This window comes from Symphalangus syndactylus, chromosome 17, assembly GCF_028878055.3.
Source record: "Symphalangus syndactylus isolate Jambi chromosome 17, NHGRI_mSymSyn1-v2.1_pri, whole genome shotgun sequence".
Taxonomy (NCBI): Eukaryota; Metazoa; Chordata; class Mammalia; order Primates; family Hylobatidae; genus Symphalangus; species Symphalangus syndactylus.
The window spans coordinates 14,941,073-14,966,689 of record NC_072439.2 but is presented as its reverse complement, the minus strand read 5'-3'; the positions used below and the strand labels follow the sequence as shown (position 1 = coordinate 14,966,689).

General features: G+C 55.3%; 1 protein-coding gene across 7 annotated transcripts in view; it reads left to right on the top strand.

Annotated features, from left to right (window-relative positions):
• Positions 1-23,724, top strand: part of PTPRS (protein tyrosine phosphatase receptor type S) — a 133,213-nt gene extending 109,489 nt beyond the window's left edge. For 2 of the 7 annotated variants that reach the window (XM_055251319.2, XM_055251318.2), the window contains 19 exons: positions 7,036-7,133; positions 8,015-8,268; positions 8,916-9,009; positions 9,115-9,330; positions 9,795-9,952; positions 10,476-10,487; positions 10,742-10,854; positions 13,669-13,766; positions 13,852-13,975; positions 14,525-14,700; positions 14,782-14,901; positions 16,796-16,950; positions 17,036-17,321; positions 17,518-17,696; positions 18,484-18,610; positions 18,693-18,818; positions 20,864-21,018; positions 21,198-21,333; positions 22,401-23,724. In XM_055251319.2, coding sequence (XP_055107294.1) covers positions 7,036-7,133; positions 8,015-8,268; positions 8,916-9,009; positions 9,115-9,330; positions 9,795-9,952; positions 10,476-10,487; positions 10,742-10,854; positions 13,669-13,766; positions 13,852-13,975; positions 14,525-14,700; positions 14,782-14,901; positions 16,796-16,950; positions 17,036-17,321; positions 17,518-17,696; positions 18,484-18,610; positions 18,693-18,818; positions 20,864-21,018; positions 21,198-21,333; positions 22,401-22,469 — 2,696 coding nt within the window. In that variant the 3' untranslated portion in view covers positions 22,470-23,724. Of the gene's footprint in view, positions 1-15; positions 43-3,469; positions 3,588-5,968; positions 6,578-7,035; positions 7,134-8,014; positions 8,269-8,915; positions 9,010-9,114; positions 9,331-9,794; positions 9,953-10,475; positions 10,488-10,741; positions 10,855-12,508; positions 12,557-13,668; positions 13,767-13,851; positions 13,976-14,524; positions 14,701-14,781; positions 14,902-16,795; positions 16,951-17,035; positions 17,322-17,517; positions 17,697-18,483; positions 18,611-18,692; positions 18,819-20,863; positions 21,019-21,197; positions 21,334-22,400 lie in introns of all 7 variants that reach the window. The other 5 variants (XM_055251313.2, XM_055251314.2, XM_055251315.2 and 2 more) reach the window with 5 other exon arrangements.
• Positions 23,725-25,617: the final 1,893 nt, after the last annotated feature.

Here is a 25,617-nt window from a genome sequence, read left to right as displayed (position 1 = left end):
TCCTCCCGCGCTCAGTGGGAGACGGATGACACGGCCGAATATGTAAGTAGCGCCCCTAGCCACCTACCCACTACTGTGCGCTTCCCGCGGGCCGTGCTGTGCTGTGACTCCTGCACGCCCCTTATTATCAGTAGTAAAACGGTCTCCTCCTCTGGGCCCTCCCGTGCGCCCCTCGCTCTCCCATTACCTCTTGGAGCGCGCAGCCTCGGTGTTTGCACCAGGGAAATGGGATACTCCGACCACTATGCGCCCCAGGGGGCAGACCCGAGGGTGGCTTGAGCACCAGGACCTGAGAGTCATCCCTGAATCCTCTCACCCTGATGGCTCCTGCCATTGGTGGAGCTTAGGCCTCCTGGGTCCTTCCCCTGTCCTTAGTCATTCCTCCTGTGAGTATGTCTCCTCTCCTGTTAGACCCAGCGCCACCCTTTAAAGGCACTCAATTCAGCCCTGTCTGGCATAGAAATACCTCTCTCTGGATCTGCTGTCCTCTTCATTCTGGCCCCCGGGTGATGAGAGGTGTCAACGGGGCCAGAGTGGGGAAGGATGTCTGTGATACCCTGGTTACAATCCCACAATGCTTTAAACCAGAGAGGAATTGCTGTGTGACTTGGGGCAAGTTGCTGCCTCTCTCTGGACTATCTCTCTGCCCCTAAAACAGGAGTACCAGCCTCTGCTGAGAACCCCAGGTCTGACATTAAATTGGCACTGGTCCCTTGGCTGGGTGTGGTGGCTCACGCCTGTAGTCCCAGCACTTTGGGAGGTCGAGGCAGGTGATCACCTGAGGTCAGGAGTTCAAGACTATCCTGGCCAACAGGGCAAAACCCCATCTCTACTAATAATACAAAACAGCCTGGTGTGGTGGCAGGCGTCTGTAATTCCAGCTACTCGGGAGGCTGAGGCAGGGAGAATCGTTTGAACCCTGGAGGCGGAGGTTGCAGTGAGCCGAAATGGCGCCATTGCAGTCCAGCCTGGTCAGCAGAGGGAGACCCTGTCTCTTTTTTGTTTTTTTTTTTGTTTTGTTTTGTTTTTTTGAGACGGAGTCTCACTGTATCACCCGGGCTGGAGTACAGTGGCGCCATCTCGGCTCACTGCAACCTCCACCTCCTGGGTTCAAGCAATTCTCCTGCCTCAGCCTCCTGAGTAGCTAGGATTACAGGCGTTAGCCACCGGTCCTGGCTGATCCTGTCTCTAATAAACAAACAAACAGGCACTGGTCCCATATGCTCCGATGCCTCCCGTCTCACCCACACTGGATCTAGAAGGAATGTTCCCATCTGGGCGTCAACCCTGCTCTTCTCGCAGAGACCCTGGGAGGGATGGGCTGTGAGGCTCAGGGGCAGGAGACCCTGTTTGTGCATCCCCGTCACCCCTCCCTGTCCCCCTGGCCTGGGTCTGCCCCAGTTCCCAGGCATGCCGGCCTGTGCTTGAGGGGGGTGGTGTGCTTGCAGACATGGGCACACATGATGCTGTGAGCCTGTGCACAGGTGTTTTGCAAGTCCGCGTGCCCGGTAGTGTTCTGTGCTGTCATTCATTGGATGAGCAGTCATTTATTGAGCACCTACTATGTGCTAGATGCTGAGGATGTGGTGATGACAAGAGCCCCTCCTCCCTAACAGTCATACTCAGTGAGAGGGATGTTAATCAGAACAAAACACATCGGCAGAGCATGGTGGCTCACGCCTGTAATCCCAGCACTTTGGGAGGCCGAGGCGGGCAGATCGGCTGAAGTCAGGAGTTTGAGACCAGCCTGACCAACATGGTGAAACCTCGTCTCTACTAAAAATACAAAATTAGCCAGGCGTGGTGGCGCATGCCTGTAATCCCAGCTACTCGGGAGGCTGAGGCAGTAGAATTGCTTGAACCGGGGAGGCAGAGGTTGCAGTGAGCTGAGACCATGCCATTGCACTGCAGCCTGGGCAACAAGAGCGAAACTCTATCTCAAAAAAAAAAAAAAAAAAAAATTGTTACAGCTGTGGTGGGGATGGGGTTTAGATAGTGAAATAAACATTTAAAAATCAGCTCTCAGCCAGGCACAGTGGCTCACGCCTGTAATCCCAGCACTTTGGGAGGCAGAGGCAGGCGGATCACTTAAGCCCAAAGTTTAAGACCAGCCTGGGCAACATGGCAAGATCCCATCTCTACAAAAAATATAAACATCATTAGCCAGGTGTGTGGTGGTGCACGTCTGTATTCCCAGCTACTTGGGAGGCTGAGGCAGGAGGATCACTTGAGCTCAGGAGGTCAAGGCTGCAGTGAGCTATGATTACACCCTGCACTCCAGCCTGGGCGACAGGGTGAGACCTTGTCTCAATAACATAAAAAGGTAAAAATCAGCTCTCTGGGTGGGCAGGAGGGGGCAGTCCTGTTTTGTAGCATTTGACCGTTTCCATGGTGTAAATACTTCCCACCATGTCAATTTCAAGCTACCTGGGAGGTGCCCAGTAGCTCATGATCATGTATTTCTACTCTACAGATGCAATAGACAAGGGTATCTGTACAGCAGTAACTGTACAGATACCCATAGAGATAGCAGTAACCATAGTGAAATAACTAGAAAGGGTGGGTTTGCTGTATTTATTGCCTTTGCTTTCAATATAACTTAGTTGATTGTAAGTTTATACAGTTTATTTATTTTTGAGACAGTCTCGCTCTGTCACCCAGGCTGGAGTACAGTGGCACGATGTCGGCTCACTGCAACCTCCGTCTCCTAGGTTCAAATGATCCTCCTGCCTCAGCCACCCCAGTAGACAAAGTTTCACCATGTTGGCCAGGCTGGTCTCGAACTCCTGACCTTCCTTAAGTGATCCTCCTGCCTTGGCCTCCCAAAGTGCTGGGATTACAGGCGTCAGCCACTGCACCCGGCCTTATACAGTTTAATTTTTAATAACAGCTCTGTTTCATAAGTGGCTCACAAAATTCCTGAAAATTTAACCAGCAGCTCTCATGAGTTGGTACAGGGCACCTCCAGCACACCAGTGGGTGTAGAGGCAGAGGGGAAGGTCAGTGCCAAAGGGCCTGAGGCAGGCTGTGCCTGGTGCATTGGAGGAACGGCAAGGAGAGCCCTTTGTGAGCCACAGGGAAGACCTGGGCTTTGACCCCGAGAGAGGTGGGAGCCATGGAGGGCTGTGGGGAGAGCGGGGACGGACCCTGACTTCAGTGCTCACAGGCACCCTCTGGCTGCTGTGGGGAGGACAGACTGTCGGGGGTGATGGCAGGAGTGAGGGGAGCGGAGCAGAGAGGACCGAGTTGGTCCTGGCAAGCAACAGTGGGCTCGTCCGGCTGGGTTGTTGCATGTACCCTCTGAGCATGGCCGTGCCACATGTCGTGGTCTCTGCATGAGCTCCTGTGCACGTCTCCGCCCGTGATCCGGGCCCTGCATCCTCCTTGCTTGATCTCAGCACAGGGAGTGGGGGTGGGCGGGGCTGCTCCCAGCCCCAGCCGTGGCGCTGACCCCCAGCCCTGCCCGCAGGAGATGGTCATCACAAACCTGCAGCCTGAGACCGCGTACTCCATCACGGTAGCCGCCTACACCATGAAGGGCGATGGCGCTCGCAGCAAACCCAAGGTGGTTGTGACCAAGGGAGCAGGTATGCGACCCGCACCCCCACCACCCACCAATAGCCCCTTTGCCCCCACTGGCACCAGAGTGTGCCTCCCGAGTCCTTGAGCTCACAAGGGCAGGCAGAGGGTGCACCAGGCAGCAGGAACAGTGAGACAAAGGTGTGAGGGCTGCTCAGGCGGGTGTCCAAGGCCCAGCTTGGCCCCCCGCCCCTGCCTTCTCCGTCACTCACTTCCTGTGCCCCCGGCTCCCACCAGACAGAAACAGTTAACAGCCACCTCTGACCGCTTTGCCCCGTCAGCCTTTACTTGGGCTGTTCCCTCTGCCAGGATACCCCTTCCCTTGCTGGCTGGCTCCTCCTCTGCTTTTAGTTCTCAGCTCAAGGTACACCTGCCCTGGAAAGCCTTCCCTGATTGCCTCATCCCACAATCTTGATCCTTCTGGGCCCCCTAGTCTCCTGTGCCTCCCCCATCCGGGCTCTGATGGCCCCGGCTAGGTTATTTCAGGGTGGTGCACCTGTCTTCCCCCGCTGCACCAAGAAGCCACCTTTCTCTTGGGGGTCCTGCCTCATAGCCCCTCCATTGTCCCTTCCATCATCCCCAAGGGGCTCGCTTTTTTTTCCAGCCAAAATGGAGCTGAATTAAGAAAAAGAGGCTGCCGTGAAGATGTAAGGGGAGGGTACACCAGGCGGAGGGCACAGCCCAGAAAAAGACTCGGGGGGTGGAGCGGGGGACTGGGGGAGCGGAACAAGCTCCAGTGTTTCAGGAACAATCGACCGGCTTCTGTGGCCTTCATCCCAGTCCCCACACCCACCCTCTCCTCGGGGACCCTTGTAGCCACACCACTGACTGTGTACCCCACCTTTCAGGCCTCCCAGCTGGACACAGCCCTTGCCCTTGTCCACACTATTCCCTTCGCCCACCTTGTCTGCGTCCTCCAGCATCCAGCTCTAATGCTACCTCCTCCAAGCAGCCTCCTGTGATCTCTCCCTCCCTTCTTCTAGCCAGCAGGGCACTTCCCTCCTTTCTCAGGGACATTGTATTCCCACTGCATACGCTGCTCTCTCCACCACCCTGGGTATTCACAGCAGTCCATTCAAGGCCCTGATAAGTCCTGCAGTAGAGAAGTCCATTTTCATGTATACAGCCCAGCTTTCCCACTTCTTTGCCAGACCCCAGAACCTCTCTCGGCACATTGATTACTACCCAGGCTGTGCGAAACAAAGAGCGGGGAGGGTTCTGGATTTCCTTCTGTCCCAGGGGTATTGGTCAGGTGCCTGCATTCAGCAAGGGCCACATCAACAAGGCAGAAGATGGTTGCCTTATTAATGGAAGGAGGAGGGGTTCTCTGAGTCCTCACTTCCTTGCTGTGCCTTATACGCCCCTAGCCCAGTGCCGGCTCTACACCTTTGCATGGGCCGTTCCCTCTTCCTGGAGCACGATTCCCCCAGATCTTCTCGTGGTTCCCTCTCTTTCTTCCTTCAAGTCTTTGCTTCTTAAGTGAGGCTTTCTTGAGACCTACTTTTATTTTTAAGACGGAGTCTTGCTCTGTTGCCCAGGCTGGAGTGCAGTGGCACGATCTCGGCTCCCGGCAGCCTCCGCCTCCCGGGTTCAAGTGATTTTCCTGCCTCAGCCTCCTGAGTAGCTGGGATTACAGGCGTGCACCACCACCCCCGGCTAATTTTTGTATTTTTAGTGGAGACAGGGTTTCACCATGTTGGCCAGGCTGGTCTCGAACTCCTGACCTGAAATGATCTGCCCATCTCAGCCTCCCAAAGTGCCGGGATTACTTACAGATGTGAGCCACCGCACCCAGCCTTGAGATCCACTTTTAAAAATCACAACCCCAGGCTGGGCGTGGTGGCTCACGCTTGTAATCCCAGCACTTTGGGAGGCTGAGACGGGTAGATCACCTGAGGTCAGGAGTTCAAGACCAGCCTGGACAATATGGCGAAACCCCGTCTCTACTAAAAATACAAAATTACCCGGGTGTGGTGGTACGCACCCGTAATCCCAGCTGCTCAGGAGGCTGAGGCAGGAGAATCACTTGAACCCGGGAGGCAGAGCTTGTAGTGAGCCGAGATGAGGCTACTGCACTTCAACCTGGGCAACAGAGCAAGATTCTGTCTCGAAAAAAAAAAAAAAAAAAAATCACAACTGCAGCTGGGTGCAGTGGCCTATAATCCTAGCACTCTGGGAGGCGGAGGCAGGAAGCTCACTTGAGCCCAGGAGTTCCAGGCTGCAGTGAGCCGTGATCTCACTGTTGCACTCCAGGCTGGGCAACAGAGTAAGACCCCCAACTCAAAAAAATACTATATTAAAGGAAAAGAATTAAAAATACAACCCCACCTTGTGCCCCGGGGCTGGCGGATGGTGCTGGGACCCTGACACCTGCCCCGTATCCCCGCAGTGCTGGGCCGCCCAACCCTGTCGGTGCAGCAGACCCCCGAGGGCAGCCTGCTGGCACGCTGGGAGCCCCCGGCCGGCACCGCGGAGGACCAGGTGCTGGGCTACCGCCTGCAGTTTGGCCGCGAGGACTCGACGCCCCTGGCCACCCTGGAGTTCCCGCCCTCCGAGGACCGCTACACAGCATCAGGCGTGCACAAGGGGGCCACGTATGTGTTCCGGCTTGCGGCACGGAGCCGCGGCGGCCTGGGCGAGGAGGCAGCCGAGGTCCTGAGCATCCCGGAGGACACGCCCCGTGGCCACCCGCAGATCCTGGAGGCGGCCGGCAACGCCTCGGCCGGCACCGTCCTTCTCCGCTGGCTGCCACCCGTGCCAGCCGAGCGCAACGGGGCCATCGTCAAATACACGGTGGCCGTGCGGGAGGCTGGCGCCCTGGGCCCTGCCCGAGAGACTGAGCTGCCGGCAGCGGCTGAGCCGGGCGCAGAGAATGCGCTCACGCTGCAGGGCCTGAAGCCCGACACGGCCTATGACCTCCAAGTGCGAGCCCACACGCGCCGGGGCCCTGGCCCCTTCAGCCCCCCCGTCCGCTACCGGACGTTCCTGCGGGACCAAGGTAGGCGCGCGGCGACCCCTGCACCAGAGCCGGACCGGGCCTCGCGCCCACCCCCACCCCAGCCCCCTCCCTCTCCCCTGCCCAGGTAAGTGGTCACTTTTCTGCTTCCTCGTGGTCACTCAAGGCAAGTCCGGACCCCGAGGCTCCGGCGTTGGCAAAGGTGGGACGTGCCTCGGTGGCACCACCGCCGCCCCCTCCCCTTGCTCCCCTCCCCCCTCTTCCTCCTCCTCCACCTTCTCTCTGCAGCCTCTGCAGCCGCGCCGTCTCCCGAAGCAGGGACTTGGGACAGGACAGGGCAGGGCCGGGCCAGGGCCAGGCAGGAAGGCCGTGGGCATGGGCACAGCGGACGACAGGGAGCGCCTGGGCCGCCCCACCCCACCCCGCTTCACGCCACCCGGTGCCAGGCACTCACGGGGCCTCTCTTCTGCTCTCTCCCTGCTTGGCCGCCTCCCCGGCAGTCTCACCCAAGAACTTCAAGGTGAAAATGATCATGAAGACATCAGTTCTGCTCAGCTGGGAGTTCCCTGACAACTACAACTCACCGACGCCCTACAAGGTGCGACTGCCCAGCTGGCAGGCAGGCAGGCAGGCAGGGTCAGGGGTTGTAGTTCGGCAGGGGTTAAGGCTCAGTTTGGAGTTGGTGTGAAGTCGGGGATCAGGGATCAGGGCTCAGTGAGAGATGGGCCTCAGCTAGGATTGAGGCTTGATCAATACTGGGAATCAGACTTGGGGCCCAGCCTAGGATTGGAGGTCAGCTGGAATTGAGGTTCAGTCAGTATTGGGGATCAGTGTTGGGCTCAACCTTGGATTGTGGCTTAGCTGGGATTGAGGTTCAGTTTGGGATTAAGATTTAGTCCATACTGGAAATCAGAGTTGGGGCTCAGTCTTAGATCATGGCTCAGCTGGGACTGAAGCATAGTCAAGATTGGGACTCAGAGTTGGTACTTAGCCTGAGGTCAGAGTTTAGTCTGGAGTTGGTGCCAAGTCTGGGATCAGGGGTCAGCCTGGGATTGAGGTTCAGTCTGAGATCAGGAATCAGTCTAGGATCAGGTCTCAGAGGTAGGTTTCCACCTAGGATCAGGGCTTAGCTGGAATTCAGAATCAGTCTGGGTTCAGGGTTCAGTGGGATTGGGGCTCAGTCAGGACTGGGGATTCAGTGTGGGATCAGGGCTCAGTCAAAGTGGGCTTCTACCTAGGATCAGGGCTCAGCTGGAATTTAGGCACAGTCTGGGGTCAGGGTTCAGTGAGGTTGGGGCTCAGTCAGAGTTGGGGACTCAGCCTGGGATCAGGGATCAGTCAGTGTTAGATTTCTGCCTAGGGCAGGGTTCAGTGGGATCAGGGCTCAGCCAGGGTGGGGGACTCATCCTGGAGCCGGGGCTCAATCCATGGGCAGGTGTTGAGCCCACCAGGCCCTGCTGAGCTAGCCCTGGTCTTCAGATCCAGTACAATGGGCTCACACTGGATGTGGATGGCCGTACCACCAAGAAGCTCATCACGCACCTCAAGCCCCACACCTTCTACAACTTTGTGCTGACCAATCGCGGCAGCAGCCTGGGCGGCCTCCAGCAGACCGTCACTGCCTGGACTGCCTTCAACCTGCTCAATGGCAAGCCCAGCGTCGCCCCCAAGCCTGATGCCGACGGCTTCATCATGGTGTATCTTCCTGACGGCCAGAGCCCCGTGCCTGTCCAGTATGCTCACCCCCATGCTCCGGGTTCCTTGTCACCCCCATCAGCCTGCTATATGGCTGGGGCAAGCCACATGCCCTCTCTGTGCCTCAGTTTCCTTGCCTATGAAACACAGACCCTATCAGCCCCAGTTCATGGGGTCATCCAAGATTCAGTGCTTCTCATGGGCCATTGTCACTAAATGTGTCCTATGTCTGCTCTTCCAGCATTTCCTGATATCCCATATGCCTGACTCTCCACTGGGTATTACTAGGGCCCCTGAAAGGATTTGGTTCTGGGCTTCCCAACTGGTGGGGAGGCAAAGCTGAGAGTCCCCAGTGGGGAGAGGAGCACTCTGCCTCAGAGGCAGAGAAGATTTAAGGGCTACAAGGCTATGTGGGCATTGAAGCTGGGGCCTTGAAGGATGCATAGGAGTTCAACAATGAGCATTACATGAAGTAAGCCTTCTAGGCAGAAAGTACAGCATGATCCAAGGCCTGGAGGCCTCCGTCAGCAACTGTGGCATTTGTGGATGTGACATAGGGGAATAGGCTCATTGTATGAACAGAAGGGAAGACTCAGAGAAACGGCCTCCCCCATTTGCCCCCATGTAGCATCCCTTGGTCATCCCTATCGACAGCCCCCTCTGACTCTTTCCCATCTCCCTACAGGAGCTATTTCATTGTGATGGTGCCACTGCGCAAGTCTCGTGGAGGCCAATTCCTGACCCCGCTGGGTAGCCCAGAGGACATGGATCTGGAGGAGGTGAGGGCCTGGGGCCCAACCCGCAGGGCCTGGATACATTCCAGCTTTCACGTGCTCTGTTGCTCCCAGCTGAGCTCTGAGCCACCCATGACTCTCTTCCCGCAGCTCATCCAGGACATCTCACGGCTACAGAGGCGCAGCCTGCGGCACTCACGTCAGCTGGAGGTGCCCCGGCCCTATATCGCAGCTCGCTTCTCTGTGCTGCCGCCCACGTTCCATCCCGGCGACCAGAAGCAGTATGGCGGCTTCGATAACCGGGGCCTGGAGCCCGGCCACCGCTATGTCCTCTTTGTGCTTGCTGTGCTTCAGAAGAGCGAGCCTGTAAGTCCTGAATGGTGTCTGCTCACATCCAGACACACCTCTGAATGAGGCAGACCCCATTCCCCAGGGCCCTGACCTCTGTGGTCAGTCACGGGCAGCTCCCTGTGGTCAGAGCTGGGCAGAGGGGAAGACTTGGGAGTGGAGGGATCCTGAAACGAAGGTTTCTTAGAGGAAGAGACCTTGGAGCTGGGACGTTGAGGGGTGAGTAGGAGTTCAACAAAGAAAAAGCATCCCAGGATTTGCATGGCAAAGGTCTGGAGGTACAGAAAGGATTTCATGGTGGCTGGAGCAGAGAAGGGAATGGGGAGAGCAAAGATTGGCAGGTCATACAGGCCTCCAGGGTCAAGGTTCTAGGAATATAGGAGGATCTAGAGCAGGGGAGAAACAGGTTTGTGTTTGAGAAAGACCCATCTGGCCACTACAAGGAGGGTGGACACTGATGGAGACCCCCCCTTTCCCTGCAGACCTTTGCAGCCAGTCCCTTCTCAGACCCCTTCCAGCTGGATAACCCGGATCCCCAGCCCATCGTGGATGGCGAGGAGGGGCTTATCTGGGTGATCGGGCCTGTGCTGGCCGTGGTCTTCATAATCTGCATTGTCATTGCTATCCTGCTCTACAAGAAGTAAGCCCCATGTCCTCCCCGACTTGACAGCAGGGAGGGCTTCCTGGAAAAGGAGGGAGGAGTTGTCTCAGAGAATCATCACTAAAGGTCTCTGTTGTACACATGGGGAAACCGAAATTCAGAGAGGTTAAGCCACTTGATCAAGGTCACACAGCATGGGAATGGCAGAGCTACGGCTCAAAGCAGGCCAGTGGCTTGGCGTCTCCTCTTAACCCCTATCTTCAACTCAGCAAGAAGATTTGCAGTAGAGGCTGCCTGTGTCCAGTTCAATGAGGATAGCAATTGTAGTGGCCCCATGGGGCACATCCCAGCTTAGAAAGGGAGGGCTGAGATAAGCCTCCTTGTGGTGTCGATAGGCAGGGGGACAAACAGGGAAGATGAGCGCCATTTTCCAGAGGAGACCAAAGCTCAGAGAGGTTAAGGAAGCCACTGAGAGTCACAGAACAAGCCCTTGATGGCCAGCACACCCTCACCTTTCTTCTTTTTTTCCCCCCTTCTCACCCGTGTCTGCTTTCGGGAATAGCAAACCTGACAGGTAAGAACCAGCCCTCCCCCCTGGAGGCTTCGGGCAAGAGGAGGAGGACAGGGAATGGGTTGATACTGTGCCCACAGGAGGGGGGATGCCTGGCTGCCCCCACAGCTTGTACACGTATCTGTACTTGGTCCTGGAAACCCCAGTCATATGGGTCCACGGTCCTTTTCCTACCACACATTCCTGGGGCCTGAATTGTGTTCACACATGAACATGTGCCAGTACTAACTGGACTGTTCCGCTTGCTTCTCCTAAAGTAAACGCAAGGACTCAGAACCCCGCACCAAATGCCTCCTGAACAATGCCGACCTCGCCCCTCACCACCCCAAGGACCCTGTGGAAATGAGACGCATTAACTTCCAGACTCCAGGTATGTACTTTTCCCTGATACCAGGGATACCACCAACAGGGGAGATAGCTGGGGAGAAGCAGTAGCTGCCACCCTGGGGGCCCCTCATTGGCCCCCTCTGAACTGTGCTTGGTGCAGCCACATTCTTGATTCCTAAATACCTCCAACCCTACATGGCTCTGGGCTTGGAACTCATAGGATGGTTCTGCTTACAACCAAGTGAGGCTTTTTTTTTTTTAAGTTAACATTTAACCGATGGCTGCTGTCCGCTTCAGGAGCCTAAAGAAGATGTTTAAAAATAAAAAACGGAGAAAACACAAATAAACCCCTCATTTCTTTGGGCAGAAAGAGCTGTTCTTCTGTGTCTCTAGTTTTAATGTTCCTCAGTGGTGGGGGTTGAGGTTTGCCCTCAGCCATTTTCCACACTCCCTTGGGATATATCCCTAGCAAGGTACAGAAATTATACCTGCCCAATGCCCTGTACCTCTTCCCACCATGGCTGTCAGGGCTCCTGCCTCTTTATAGTTCCCTGTAGATTAAAGTCATATGACAGTCCAGGAGAATTGAATCAAGGTCGTATCCTTGATCATTTTCATGTATGATTCACAAAACTCCACCATCTCCTCCCTCTTCATGGGCTCACGCCAGCTGCTTCTAACCAGATAAGGAATTTTTCATTTTACTGATGGCTGCTGTTCTCCTTATGGGTTCACAGCCTGGTTACATCTGTCCTTCCAACTGTACCCGGTCTCCACTTCCTATCTCTGAACTGGTTCATATCAACTCTATTTTCCAACCAAATGAAGATTTTAAACATTTGTATTTAACTGATGTCTTTAGTCCTCCTTAAAGCCTCATGCACAGCCTCACATGCCGTTCCTGATGTACTTTCTTTTTTTTTGTCTCTGGACTGGTTTGTGTCACTTCTGTTTTCATCCAAATGAGGAGTTTGACCATTCATATTTAACTGATGGCTGCTGTCCTCATAAAGGGATCATGCAGGGCCTCATGTATCACCCCTTGTGTATTCTCTTCTCTTTCTTACCTCTGTAGTGATTCATGTTGCTTTGGTTTTTCAGCCAAATGAGAATTATTAAATGTGCATGTAACTGATGGCTGCAGTCTCCTGAAGGGATCATGCAGAGTCTCATAATTCACCGCTAATGTGCTCCCGTCTCATTTCTGTCTCTGGACTAGTTTATGTCTGTTCTGTTTCCATCCAAATAAGGATTTTCAACATGTGCGTTTAACTGATGGTTGCTGTCCTCCTTGAAGCTCATGGCATGGGCCCACATGTCCTTTCCCTGCTCCCTCAGCTTCTCCTTCACCGTCCTGCATCCTCCTTTCTCAGAATGCCCTCTGCTGACCTCAACAGAGGGACCCAAGGCCAGGCTGGTCTGGGGGAGGGGATTTGTAGACAGAAGAACCTAGCACTTTGGAGTCCTTCCAGAGTGACGGGTCAAGACCAGGACTGACTGGTGTCCAGCCAGAGGGGTACACAGTTAGCAGCTATCGTTGAGTCCTCAGGTGGGGGCCCAGGTGGCTGTACGTCCCCGCCGTTGTCCGCGTTGCTCCGCCCTTTGCATCCGCCAGCCAGTGAGGGGTGGGGGAGGCAGAGGTGGGACCCCCCCAACCCCCCGCATGTTTTCATTTATTTATTGTTTGCTGTTTGCAGATTCAGGCCTCAGGAGCCCCCTCAGGGAGCCGGGGTTTCACTTTGAAAGTTAGTTCCTGTGTCTGTTTTTGGCTTCCTTTCGCCCCCCACCCCCGTTCATTTCCTCTTTGGTTTCTCCATCCTGCCTCCTGTCTCTGTCCACGCGTCCACCCATCACCGGCCTTTGTCCACCTGTCCTGTGCTGGCTCCTGGAAGAGGGCAGGGGGTTGGTCCATTGGGCCCTCAGGTGGCTGTATGTGACTGCTGTGTGTGTGGTGTGTATGTGTGTGTCAGGGACATGGGTGAGGCATGTATGTACCCAGGACATGCCCATGTGACAGGCAGGCCCCTTAGATGTGAGCTCTTGGGGGGCAGCTAGGGACACATGGGAGGCTCAGAACATTAGATGTTACCAGCTGGTCTGAAAACCACCTGAGAGCTGAACGTCCGGTACACAGGTCCCAGGAGAGGTCAGGGTTCTGCAGACCCAGATATCGGGAAGGGAGAACCGAGCCCACACCCAGCACCTCCAGCAGCCATCCCGGGTGGCTTGAAGGGATAAGAGCTCTCAGGCCAGGGCCTTCTTTCACCTGCTCCTGCCCCAAGCAAGCACAGGGACAGATGGGGACTCCTCACTCCTCTCACATACACGCAACATACTGTTTCCCCTCCCCAGTCCCTCGCCTCTACCTGGAAGCAGATTTCATGCCTCTGATCCCAGAGGGACAGAAAGGGGTGTTAGTCGCCCACCCAGGACAGTATTTCCAAAGCGCAGCCAGCTGCATCTGCAATTTAATTTCTGTGCCACACACTTGCTTCTTGGCTCGAGGCACTGGGAGCTTGACATCCTCCGGGGTGACCCTTCTGCCAGCCCCTGCACCCCCAGCTTGGTTAGAAGGAAACAGGATGGGCCAATGCTGTGACCCAGGCCCCTCTAGGGGTGTCAGGCTTTGCCCCGAGCAGCGGCCTCAAACCTGCTCCCTTTAGAGTCCCCTAAGCCTGGGGTCCCAGCCCCTTGGTGAGCCACCCTGAGTCTTCCCCTCCTGCCAAGCCCCACCCCAGCCACGCCCTTCTAACCGCAGCTCGCCCATCGCAGACTCACATGTAGAGCACCCCCCTCCCCGCAGTCCCCGGCTGGCCCCCCAGTGACCAACCCCGGCGGGGTCTGCTCCACCCCGTAGGCATGCTCAGCCACCCGCCAATCCCCATCGCAGACATGGCGGAGCATACGGAGCGGCTCAAGGCCAACGACAGCCTCAAGCTCTCCCAGGAGTATGAGGTGAGCCTGCCCCCGCCTCCCACCCTCATCACCTTGGCCTCACAGTCACCAACCCTGACACCCATGCCCTCCCCTTCCTTTGTAGTCCATCGACCCTGGACAGCAGTTCACATGGGAACATTCCAACCTGGAAGTGAACAAGCCAAAGAACCGCTATGCCAACGTCATCGCCTATGACCACTCCCGCGTCATCCTCCAGCCCATTGAAGGTAGCTCGGAGACCCCCAGTCTTAACCTGCCCTTCCCCGCTGCTTGGAAAGTGCTAGATCCCATGTCTCCCCTTGGCCACTGAGGCCTGATTCTGGTCATAGACCTGGTCCAGCTCCAACCGGAGGCCACTGGGCATCTTTAGATATGTATTTAACTGATGGCCGCTCTCTCTAACATGGCTTCATCTGTCCTTCTGCATCAGTTGTGACCAGTCAGAGCAGTTCTGCTGCCCAGGGGACATTTGGCAATGTCCAGGGACATCTTTGGTTGTCACAACCTGAAGGGAAGAAATGCTGGCATGCAGTGAGTGGAGGCCAGGGATGCTGCTCACACCCTGCAGTGCCCGGAACGGCCCCACCACAGAGAGCAATCTGGCCCCAAATGGTGATAGCACTGGGGGGGGAGAAACCGTGAAGTACACGTCCCATGGTCACCTCGGGGACAAATCTGGGAGCAGTCAGAGTAAACTTCCAGGAAGTGGTTGGCCAGACAGAGCCAAACTAGCAAGACAGCCCCCACAGATTCCTGGCCTCTCACCCTGGCTGCAGGCATCGTGGGCAGTGATTACATCAATGCCAACTACGTGGACGGCTACCGGCGTCAGAACGCGTACATTGCCACGCAGGGGCCGCTGCCTGAGACCTTTGGGGACTTCTGGCGTATGGTGTGGGAGCAGCGGTCGGCCACCATCGTCATGATGACGCGGCTGGAGGAGAAGTCACGGGTGAGCCTTGGACCCCATGGCCCTCGAGCCCCCGGCAGCCAGCCTGGCCCTTGCTGACACCTGTTCTCTTGCCTGATACAGATCAAGTGTGATCAGTACTGGCCCAACAGAGGCACGGAGACCTACGGCTTCATCCAGGTCACGTTGCTAGACACCATCGAGCTGGCCACATTCTGTGTCAGGACATTCTCTCTGCACAAGGTGGGGCCCGGGCTGGGGCTGGGGGCTGAGGGTGGAGGAATGTGTTGGAAGGGAGGCAGAGGGCCCCACCTTCTACCCAGGGAGCTCCCCATGGGACAGAGAGAAAGCAGAGCGTGTCTTCCCAGGCTGACTACATTCTCATGAAACCCACTTCTGTGGTGGGGGAAACTGAGGCTCAGAGAGGACACTGCTTGTTTCCACCCACGGCAGGAGGACAAAGCTGGCAGATCCCAACTCAGCAATGAGCCTGATTTCCTCTTGCCTTTACTCATGTCCCAGGTCCTCTTTACCCACTTGTCCTCTGGCCTCACCCAGCTTGAGCCTATGATGGGGGCCTCAGCAAGGCCCCAGCCCTGCCTTCAGGGAGTCTCCAGACAGAGACGGACAGATATTGGCAGCCCTGCAAAGTCAGGGCTGGGATGGAGAAGATCTTTTAGATATGTATTTAACCGATGGCTGCTGTCCGTAGTGTGGTTCCATCTGTTTTTCTCCATCTGTGGTTCTGAATTAGGACAATTTTGCCATCCAGGGGACATTTGTTATTGTCATGATGGAGAGAGGAGGCACTACTGGCACCATGATGTATCCCCAATACCCAGCCAGGTCATCTCACCATCAGGCACCTGCTTGACCTAAGTGCCAGAAAACTGAGTACATGGACAAGAGTGACAATTCTTGGTTCAATCACACACATTAAGCACATGTTATGTCTCACTCCCTAACCTGGACACAAGCACACAACAGGGACCTAAATAGACAAAAACGTTCTGCCCTTGGGAGAGTTAACAGTCTAGTAGACAAGACACACACCACAACTATGAAATGTCAAAAAAGCTTCCATGTCAAAGGAGAAAAATAAAGAGGGGGAGAAAAACAGTGTCGGGGACCTGGAAGAGGGTATGATGGGGAGATTTGGGGGAACAGCAGTTCAGGTAAGAGGGTGCAGCCTGGGCAGAGGCCCTGGGGCAGGACCGTGCCTGGCGTGTTACAGGAACAGGGGGGAGGGCAGAGAGGGGACAGGGCAGGTCATGCAGGATCCTGTGGGCCTTGGGGAAGACTTCTGCTTTGACCCTGTGGGAGGCAGGAGCCATGGAGGGCTGTGGGCAGAGGAGGGACCAGATCTGACTCAGGTGCCCTCTGGCTGCTGCAGGGAGGACAGACTAGGGGGCTTGGGTAGGAGCCAAGGTCTGCGGCACAGAGGGTAGTGATAGGTCTAGACCAGGATGGCCTCCATGGAGAACCTGGAGCAGGTGGATTGGGATAGACTTTGAAGGCAGAGCCAACAGTCCTGGGTGAGGTGTTGGATGTGAGAGAGGAGAGTTAAGGGTGACTCCCAAGCTGTGGCCAGAGTGCCCAGAAGGTTGGAGCCGCCTTCAGCTAAGATAGGGGAGCAGGTCTGGGGAGAAGGCCAGGTACAGTTGGCCACGTTGTGTGTGAGGCGTCTGCAAGACTCTCTACTTGGAAACATCCACGGGCGGCTAGAGCCCAAGTCAGGCACTTAGGGACATGGCGACTGGGAAGCACCGGCATGGGCAATTTTTTTTAGACAGAGTTTCACTCTGTTGCCCAGGCTGGAGTGCAGTGGCATGATCTCAGCTCACTGCAACCTCCATCTCCTGGGTTCAAGCGATTCTCCTGCCTCAGCCTCCCGAGTAGCTGGGATTACAGGCATGCGCCACCACGCCTGGCTAATTTTGTATTTTTAGTCGAGACGTGGGTTCTCCACGTTGGTCAGGCTGGTCTCGAACTCCTGACCTCAGGTGATCCGCCCACCTCGGCCTCCCAAAGTGCTGGGATTACAGGTGTGAGCCACCGCACCCGGGCACTTGGGCATTTTCAGCACATAGGTGGCAGGGTGAGCCAGAGTGACAGGTGACATCCTTGTGGTCCCCAGAATGGCTCCAGTGAGAAACGCGAGGTCCGCCAGTTCCAGTTTACGGCGTGGCCAGACCACGGTGTGCCCGAATACCCAACGCCCTTCCTGGCTTTCCTGCGGAGAGTCAAGACCTGCAACCCGCCAGATGCCGGCCCCGTCGTGGTTCACTGCAGGTATGTCCACCCTGCTTTGCCCCGTCCGCTTCCCCCGGTCCCCACAGCCCAGCGGCCCCCGAACACCACGTGGCTGTCCCCGCAGTGCCGGTGTGGGCCGCACAGGCTGCTTTATCGTCATCGACGCCATGCTTGAGCGGATCAAGCCGGAGAAGACAGTCGATGTCTATGGCCACGTGACGCTCATGAGGTCCCAGCGTAACTACATGGTGCAGACGGAGGACCAGTACAGCTTCATCCACGAGGCCCTGCTGGAGGCCGTGGGCTGTGGCAACACAGAAGTGCCCGCACGCAGCCTCTATGCCTACATCCAGAAGCTGGCCCAGGTGGAGCCTGGCGAGCACGTCACTGGCATGGAACTCGAGTTCAAGGTGCCAGCGGGGTAGAGGTTGCCGTGGGCGGGGTGGGGAGGAGGCCCAAAGAGCCAAAAATCAGGCTCGCCCTGAGCAATGGGGACTAGAAGGTGGTGGCGGGGTGCCCCTACTTATCTATCCACCATTGGTGCTCCGGCTGAAAGCATAGCCTTCCTCATCCTAATGGTGGCCCCTGGCCGCCTCCTCCCCACAGCGGCTGGCTAACTCCAAGGCCCACACGTCACGCTTCATCAGTGCCAATCTGCCTTGTAACAAGTTCAAGAACCGCCTGGTGAACATCATGCCCTATGAGAGCACACGGGTCTGTCTGCAGCCCATCCGGGGTGTGGAGGGCTCTGACTACATCAACGCCAGCTTCATTGATGGCTACAGGTAGGTGCCATGCCTTTCCCACCTCAGGGCCCCAGAAGGAGCCCATCTCTGCTCTCAGGAGGCCTCCAGTCTTGTGGGAGACAGAGCTGGAGAGATACTGACAGCCCTGAGCCGTTTAAATACACATCTTTAAATGTATATTTAACTGATGGCTGCTGTCCATGAGTCTTTGGGTGTGTGTTTAACTGACGGCTGCTGTCCATAATGTGATTCCATCTGTTCTATCAGTGGTTCTCAATTGGGGTAATTCTGACACCCTGAGGATATTTCTTATTGTCATGATGACTACTACCGGCACTGACTGGGTGGGGACCAGGCATGCTGCTCAGTATCCTACAGTACACAGGACAGCTTGTCCCAGAGAACAATCCAGCACCAAATGTCAATAGCACTGAGACTGAGAAATCCTGGCAAAGGAGGGGAGGGCGTTCCTGGCAGAGGGTGCCACATGTGCGAAGGCCCGGGGCTGAGAGCTTGGCCCACGCAAACAACTGAAACTAGGGCAGTGGCCCTTGAAGGAGATGGAGGGAAGAAATCAGAAGAGGTTAGTGGATAGTCTCGCAGCTTTGTCAAGGGATTTGAATTTGTCATGAGATTGGTGGTTTCCCCACATGCAAAATGGGATCACCAGGAGGGGAAGTGGTGCACCCAGCAGCCATTCCTGGCAGGCAGTGGGGTGGTAGGTGTAGCTGTTGCTGGCTTGGTCCTGACCCTGCCGGCCAGCATCACGTGAGTACCACGCCGGGTCTCCCTGCCGGCCCTGGGCTCATAGACCCCATGCCTGCAGGCAGCAGAAGGCCTACATCGCGACACAGGGGCCGCTGGCGGAGACCACGGAAGACTTCTGGCGCATGCTGTGGGAGAACAATTCGACGATCGTCGTCATGCTGACCAAGCTGCGGGAGATGGGCCGGGTGAGCCAGGGGCCACGGCGGGGAAGGGCGAGGGCCAGACTGGCTCAGACAGTGCTGACCATGGCCGCCATCTCCTCCACAGGAGAAGTGTCACCAGTACTGGCCGGCCGAGCGCTCTGCCCGCTACCAGTACTTTGTGGTAGATCCGATGGCAGAATACAACATGCCTCAGTATATTCTGCGAGAGTTCAAGGTCACAGATGCCCGGGTGAGTGAAGAGACAGATTGGCAGAAGGGGCTTGAGCCAGACTGGGCCCCACGGGCTGTTGCCCTAGTGATCTGGAAAGGGCTGCCCTGGTTGGTGATGGATACGAAGGCCGAGGGTTAGGGATAAGCATTCGGAATCAGGAGAAATGTCAGCTGACCAGTTGGCCACTTGCTTCTACTGCCACATAGGTGGAAGAGAGGGTCTTATCTCTGTGCTGACCCTGTAGTGTTTCCCCTCACTAGGGAACATGGCCCCAGGGGATGATATTCAAGGAAGTGAATGGGGCTTTCCTCTGGAAGCAGCCACCTGTGGAGGATGATATTAAAGGGCTGAAAGGGACTTGAGTGGTAGACAGTGGACAGGGAGAGTCAGATGGTGGGGACTGGCACCGTTGGGTGAGGAGAGATGAGTATGGATGGTGTTGGCTCAATGAAGGACTGCAGTGTCAGGTGGAGGGAGAAAGGCCAGGTATTAGGTGGCAACAGATGAAGACTCATAGCAGAAGGTGGCCCTGTTGGGTGACAAAGGATCAAAGTTAGTGGTGGAAGATCGATGATGGTAGAGAATGCAGTGAGGGGAAGATAAAGGATGGGGAATGTTGGCAAAGATGATGCCAAAGGATGGTGAAGGCTGCTGAATGAACAGCAGTCGCCGGGCATTGTGCTGCGAGCAGTGCAAGACGATGCCCTTGGAGGGGTGGAATCTGGAATTGGAGAGAAGAACATTGTCATAACAGGATGGAGAATGTCAGTGGAATGTGGTAGTTTGGGTCGGTGAAGGGTGATGCTTTATCAGTGGTGGATGGAGGAAGATAGAATTGGAGAAGGGCAAATGTTTGACCAGCAGGGGGTGGAGAAAATCAATGAGAAATACTTTGACTAAGAAAGGACAGTAAACAATCAGTAGTCAATGGTATAAACCAATGGGTGGTACAAGATTGAGGAAGATGGGGTTGGGAAAGGAGATTTTAGAAAATGTAAAACATCAGGGAAAGATGGTACATTGGATGGCAAATGGTGGCAGAGGATAACAATTTTGGATGGCACCATTTTGATGGTGGAGGATGGAATTAGAACAAGGCAGATGATGGGGAATGGAGAATGTCAGTGGAAGAGGGTACCCTTGGATGGTGGAGAGTGATGAATTGTTAGTGATGGATGGTGGAAAATGGCACCATTGACTTGTGAAGGATGGAAGATGGCAGAGAATGATGTGGTTGGATGGCACCACTTGGTGGTATGAAAAGAGACTGGAAAGAGGAGTGGGTGAGTAGTGGGGAATGAAGACAGTCAGTGGAAGACGCCATCATTGAATGGTTAAGGATGAGTTACCAAGAGGGGATGGTGGTAGATGATAGAAGATGATGGTGTTGGGTGGAACTGTTGGATGGCAGAAGGTAATGAGTTAGCAGCAGTGGGTAGTAGAAATGGCACTGTTATTGGATGGTGGAGGATGAAAGATGATGGCACTATTGGGTTGTACACCATGAGTCATCGGTGATGAGCTATGGCCAGTGATGGAGTTGAGTTGTGCTGTAGGGCCCAGAAACGGCACAGAGTGGAAGATGACAGAGGATCATGGAGCTGGGAAGGGCAGAGCTGGGGGCACTATGGGATGGTGAAGGATGGAGGATGGAGGTGCTGGATATCATACGGGAAATGTGGGGAGAGGAACAGCTGGGTGGCAAGAAGTGGTGAGGATGAGGTTGGAGCATCTGTTGTGGAAAGCAGGACCACTGGATTGTGAGGGATGGTAAGTTGTCAGGGTGAATGAATGGCAGAGAGTGTACAAAATGGGGGTGAGGGCCGGGCATGGTGGCTCATGGCTGTAATCCCAGCTAATCGGGAGGCTGAGGCAGGAGAATGACTTGAATCACTGGAGGCGGAGGTTGCAGTGAACCGAGATTGCACCATTGCACTCCAACCTGGGCGACAAGAGTAAAACTCCCTCTCAAAAAAAAATGGGGGTGAGGATAGGGAGGATGGAGAAAAACCCCCATGGCCACTGCTGACACTGATAACAAGATTGGGCTCTCTGTACTCCAGGATGGCCAGTCCCGGACTGTCCGGCAGTTCCAGTTCACAGACTGGCCGGAACAGGGTGTGCCAAAGTCGGGGGAGGGCTTCATCGACTTCATTGGCCAAGTACATAAGACCAAGGAGCAGTTTGGCCAGGACGGCCCCATCTCTGTCCACTGCAGGTGAGCTCCCTCGAGTGTCCCAGCTTTTGGCCCTGCTGGGGAAACTGAGGCCTGGTGGGGACAGCCCCAAGCTTAGGCTGTCCCGTCTGGGCTGTTAGAGTCCTTGGGGAATTGGGTGGTCAGATCAGGGCTCTCCAGCACCTGCTTCTGAACGGCTGTGCTCACTTTACTACCACCAGTGCCGGCGTGGGCAGGACGGGCGTCTTCATCACGCTTAGCATCGTGCTGGAGCGGATGCGGTACGAAGGCGTGGTGGACATCTTTCAGACGGTGAAGATGCTACGAACCCAGCGGCCGGCCATGGTGCAGACAGAGGTAAAGATGGGACAGGGAGGGGAGGCAGCCTGGCCTCATGCCCCGACTGCCCTAAGCTCCAGTTTCCTCCTCTGTGAGATGGGTACAGCCACCTGGGACTCTCTGGGTCATTGTGAGTAGACGGTCCACAGACCCCTCCCGCCCTGGAAGGGGACCAGTTACCCTTTTAACACAGCAGTCGGCTGAAGGTCAAAGCCGAGAAGCCGCCCTTGGAGTGGACAGAGGTGGGCTCATTGCAGTCCCCAAGGCAGAGCAAGTCTGTGGCTCAGCCTGGACCCTGCCATGAACCACTGATTCTCAAGTCCAACCAATGTACAGATGGGGAAACTGAGGCCCAGACTCCTAGCTCCAAGGGGAATGTTCCAGTTGAGAGGGTTCTGAGCAGCAGCCATGTCTTAAAAGATGAGTAGAGGGGACCGGGCGTGGCAGCTCACGCCTGTAATCCCAGCACTTTGGGAGGCCGAGGTGGGAGGATCGCTTGAGCCCATCCTGGGCAACACAGCAAGATCCCATCTCTACAAAAAAAGTAGAAATAAGGCTGGGTGTGGTAGCTCATGCCTGTAATCCCAGCACTTTGGGAGGCCAAGGCAGGCAGATCACCTGAGATCAGGAGTTCAAGACCAGCCCGGCCAACATGCCGAAACCCCATCTCTACTAAAAATACAAAAATTAGCTGGGCGTGGTGACCCACGCTTGTAATCCCAGCTACTTGGGAGGCTCAGGCAGGAGAATCGCTTGAACCCATTGCAGTGAGCCGAGACGGCACCACTGCACTCCAGCCTGGGCGACAGAGCCAGACTCCATCTCAAAATAAATAAAAATGAAAAGATGAATAGGGCCTCCAGGCAGACGGGAGGAGAGGGCATTCCGGGTGCAGAGCCTGGCTGTGTTAGGCAGAGAGGTGTGGCATTGCTCACTTCACTGTGGGAGGGCCGTGGGGGCCAAAGAGACCTTCTGCAAGGGATATGCACAAGGCTGAGGAGCTTGGCCTGCTCCTGAGGGCGATAGGGAGCCCTGGGAGGCGTTAGAGCAGGGGAGGTACTAACAGGTCACCTCTGCTCCCCCAGGATGAGTACCAGTTCTGTTACCAGGCGGCACTGGAGTACCTCGGAAGCTTTGACCACTATGCAACCTAAAGCCATGGTCCCCCCCCCGGCCCGACACCACCGGCCCCGGATGCCTCTGCCCCTCCCGGGCGGACCTCCTGAGGCCTGGACCCCCAGTGGGCAGGGCAGGAGGCGGCAGCAGCTGTGTTTCTGCACCATTTCCGAGGACGACGCAGCCCCTCGAGCCCCCCGCCGGCCCCGGCCGCCCCAGCGACCTCCCTGGCACCGGCCGCCGCCTTCAAATACTTGGCACATTCCTCCTTTCCTTTCAATTCCAAAACCAGATTCCGGGGTGGGGGGGTGGGGGGACGGTGAGCAAATAGGAGTGCTCCCCAGAACCAGAGGAGAGTGGGGCACAGACCACGGACGGACCCCTCGTCCTCCCCCAGCGGTGGTGGGGGAACCGGGGGGCTCCTCCCCGCTCTGCAGCCTGGGGACGCTGGGCTGGGACCAGAATCCAGCTTTCTTTTAAAACTCTCAGTGTAACTGTATCTCGTGACATTTCGTTTTTTTAAAATAATAGTGTATTTTTTTTTCCATTTTTTTTTTTAAGAGAAACAAACAAAAGACTCACCAGTCGACGACTTTCAAAGAAAGACAACAACTTTGGCTTATTCATATTCTGTTCAAAGACAGTCTATTTTTTCACTGTAGAAAGCGTCCTTGTGTGATAGTTACGTTCGCAAACGCGCACGCCGGGCCTACAGCTGTACCTTGGCTTGCTTTTTTTTTTTTTTTTTTTTTTTTTTAATTTTTCCTACCATCAGAAAGTGTGCTTTGCTCACAGAAGAATGAGATGTCCTTTTTTCTTTCTTGGCTTTTGTTTCATTTTTATAAATTAAATTTTCAGACATATCAAATACAGTTCTGAGGGTAGGGTCATGGGGGAACTCGGACCCAGTGGCGTTGGGTGTGGTTGAGGGGGACGCTGCTGTAAGAGGAGAGAGATGACAGTGGTCCTCCCTCCTCTGAGAGCCTGAGCTGTCTCCCCGTCTCCCGCCCCAAGGAGACAGGATCCTACTTCTTCGGGGACGGTGGCTGTATGGCTGTACTGCCCCACATCAGAGACCCTTTCCCCCTGGGACTATGGGGCAGTTTGGGAGCAAAACCAGAAGGACGGGACCCCCTCTACCCACCCACCCTGAGCAAGTGAGTTGTTCCTCTTTGTACAAGGGCAGATCTGCGGTTACTTTCAACACTGTTTATTCCAGCGGAACAGCCGGGTGGTTTTCCCACCCCCATGTATGTAGATATATCGACTTTGTATTAAAGGAAGATCGTCTGAGCCCGGCCCATTGTGGAGTCTTTGTTGCGCCCCTGCCTGTCCAGTCTCATCCCTGGGGTGGAGGTCAGTGGGGTCCTGGAGAGCTGATCTCGTCTCCTTGTGTGAGCAGTCGGAGGAGGAGTTGGCGCAGAGAGGTGGTGGTGCTTGTCCAAGACCACACACCGCCGAGGCGGGTGGATCACAAGGTCAGGAGTTCGAGACCAGCCTGGCCAACATGGTGAAACTCTACTAAAAATACAAAAATTAGCCAGGCGCAGTGGTGGGCGCCTGTAATCCCAGCTACTTGAGAGGCTGAGGCAGGAGAATCAATCACTTGAACCCGGGAGGCAGAGGTTGCAGTGAGCTGAGATCACACCACTGCACTCCAGCCTGGGTGACAGAAGGAGACTCCCATCTCCAAAAAAAAAAGCCCCATTTACATATTAGGAAACTGAGGCTCAGGGAGGGGCACACAATGAGTTTGAGGTGGAGCTGGGATTCGTACCCTAGCCCATCTCAACCGCAGCCCTGAGCATCACACCGTGCTGCCTTCTCAAAGCGGCCTGGGGAGGAACTGAGTCCATGGAGGGAAGCAACAGGTTGGGGACACTCTTTCTTCTCCACCCTCCAGGCCACTCAGTGAGCGGACCCATGCACTGAGCCAGAATCACATCCCTGGGGATGGAGGGTGAGCCATTTTATATCTATACCCTTGCCTGAGTCGCCTCTTGCTTGGGCATAGAAACCACCCACAGGAGCCAGAGATAGGATGAAAGAGCCCCCCTGTGACCTCAGGGAAGCTCCAGGAATGAGAAGGGGTGATCTTAGTGACACCAGGGACTCAGCTCAGGGAAGACTAGGACTACATCTCTTAGAAACCAACAGATCAAGGCCGGGCGCGGTGGCTCACGTCTGTAATCCCAGCACTTTGGGAGGCTGAGGCGGGCGGATCACGAGGTCAGGAGATGGAGACCATCCTGGCCAGCATGGTGAAACCCCGTCTCTACTAAAAATACAAAAAATTAGCCGGGCGTGATGGCAGGAGCCTGTAATCTCAGCTACTCGGGAGGCTGAGGCATGACAATCACTTGAACCTGGGAGGCAGAGCTTGCAGTGAGCCAAGACCATGCCACTGTACTCCAGCCTGGGCGACAGAGCAAAACTCCGAGTCAAAAAAAAAAAAAAAAAGAAACCAACAGATCAGGTAGTGAAAAAAATACAGAAGATGTGACTAACATCATTAATAAGCTTAGCCAAAAATATTTAACAAACCCTATTATCCCCTCCTACTCTAACATTCTCAAACACACATGGAACATTTGTAAAAACGGAGATCGGCCAGGTGCAGTGGCTCATGCCTGCAATCTTAGCACTTTGGGAGGCCGAGGCAGGTGGATTACCTCAAGTCAGGAGTTCAAGACCAGCTTGGCCAACATGGTGAAACCCCCATCTCTACTAAAAATACAAAACATTAGCTGGGCATGGTGGCACATGCTTGTAATCCCAGCTACTCAGGAGGCTGAGGCAGGAGAATCGCTTGAACCCAGGAGGAGGAGGTTGCGTTGAGCTGAGATCACGCCTCTGCACTCCAGCCCGGGTGACAGAGCAAGACTTCATCTCAAAAAAAAAAAAAAAAAAAAAAAAAAATTAACAGAGATCTTCACGAACTCCAAGAAACAAATATTAGGTAAGGTATCCTGATCTTGGCTCAGAAGAGTAATTAGCCTCCCCTGGAAAGGGGAGGGAAATTTTAAAACACTTTTTTTTGGCAGGGAAGTGGGTGGGGGACAGAGTCTCGCTCTGTTGCCCAGGCTGGAGTGGCTCAATCTTGGCTCACTGCAACCTCTATCTCCCAGGTTCAAGCGATTCTCCTGCCTCAGCCTCCTGAGTATGTAGGACTACAGGCGCCCACCA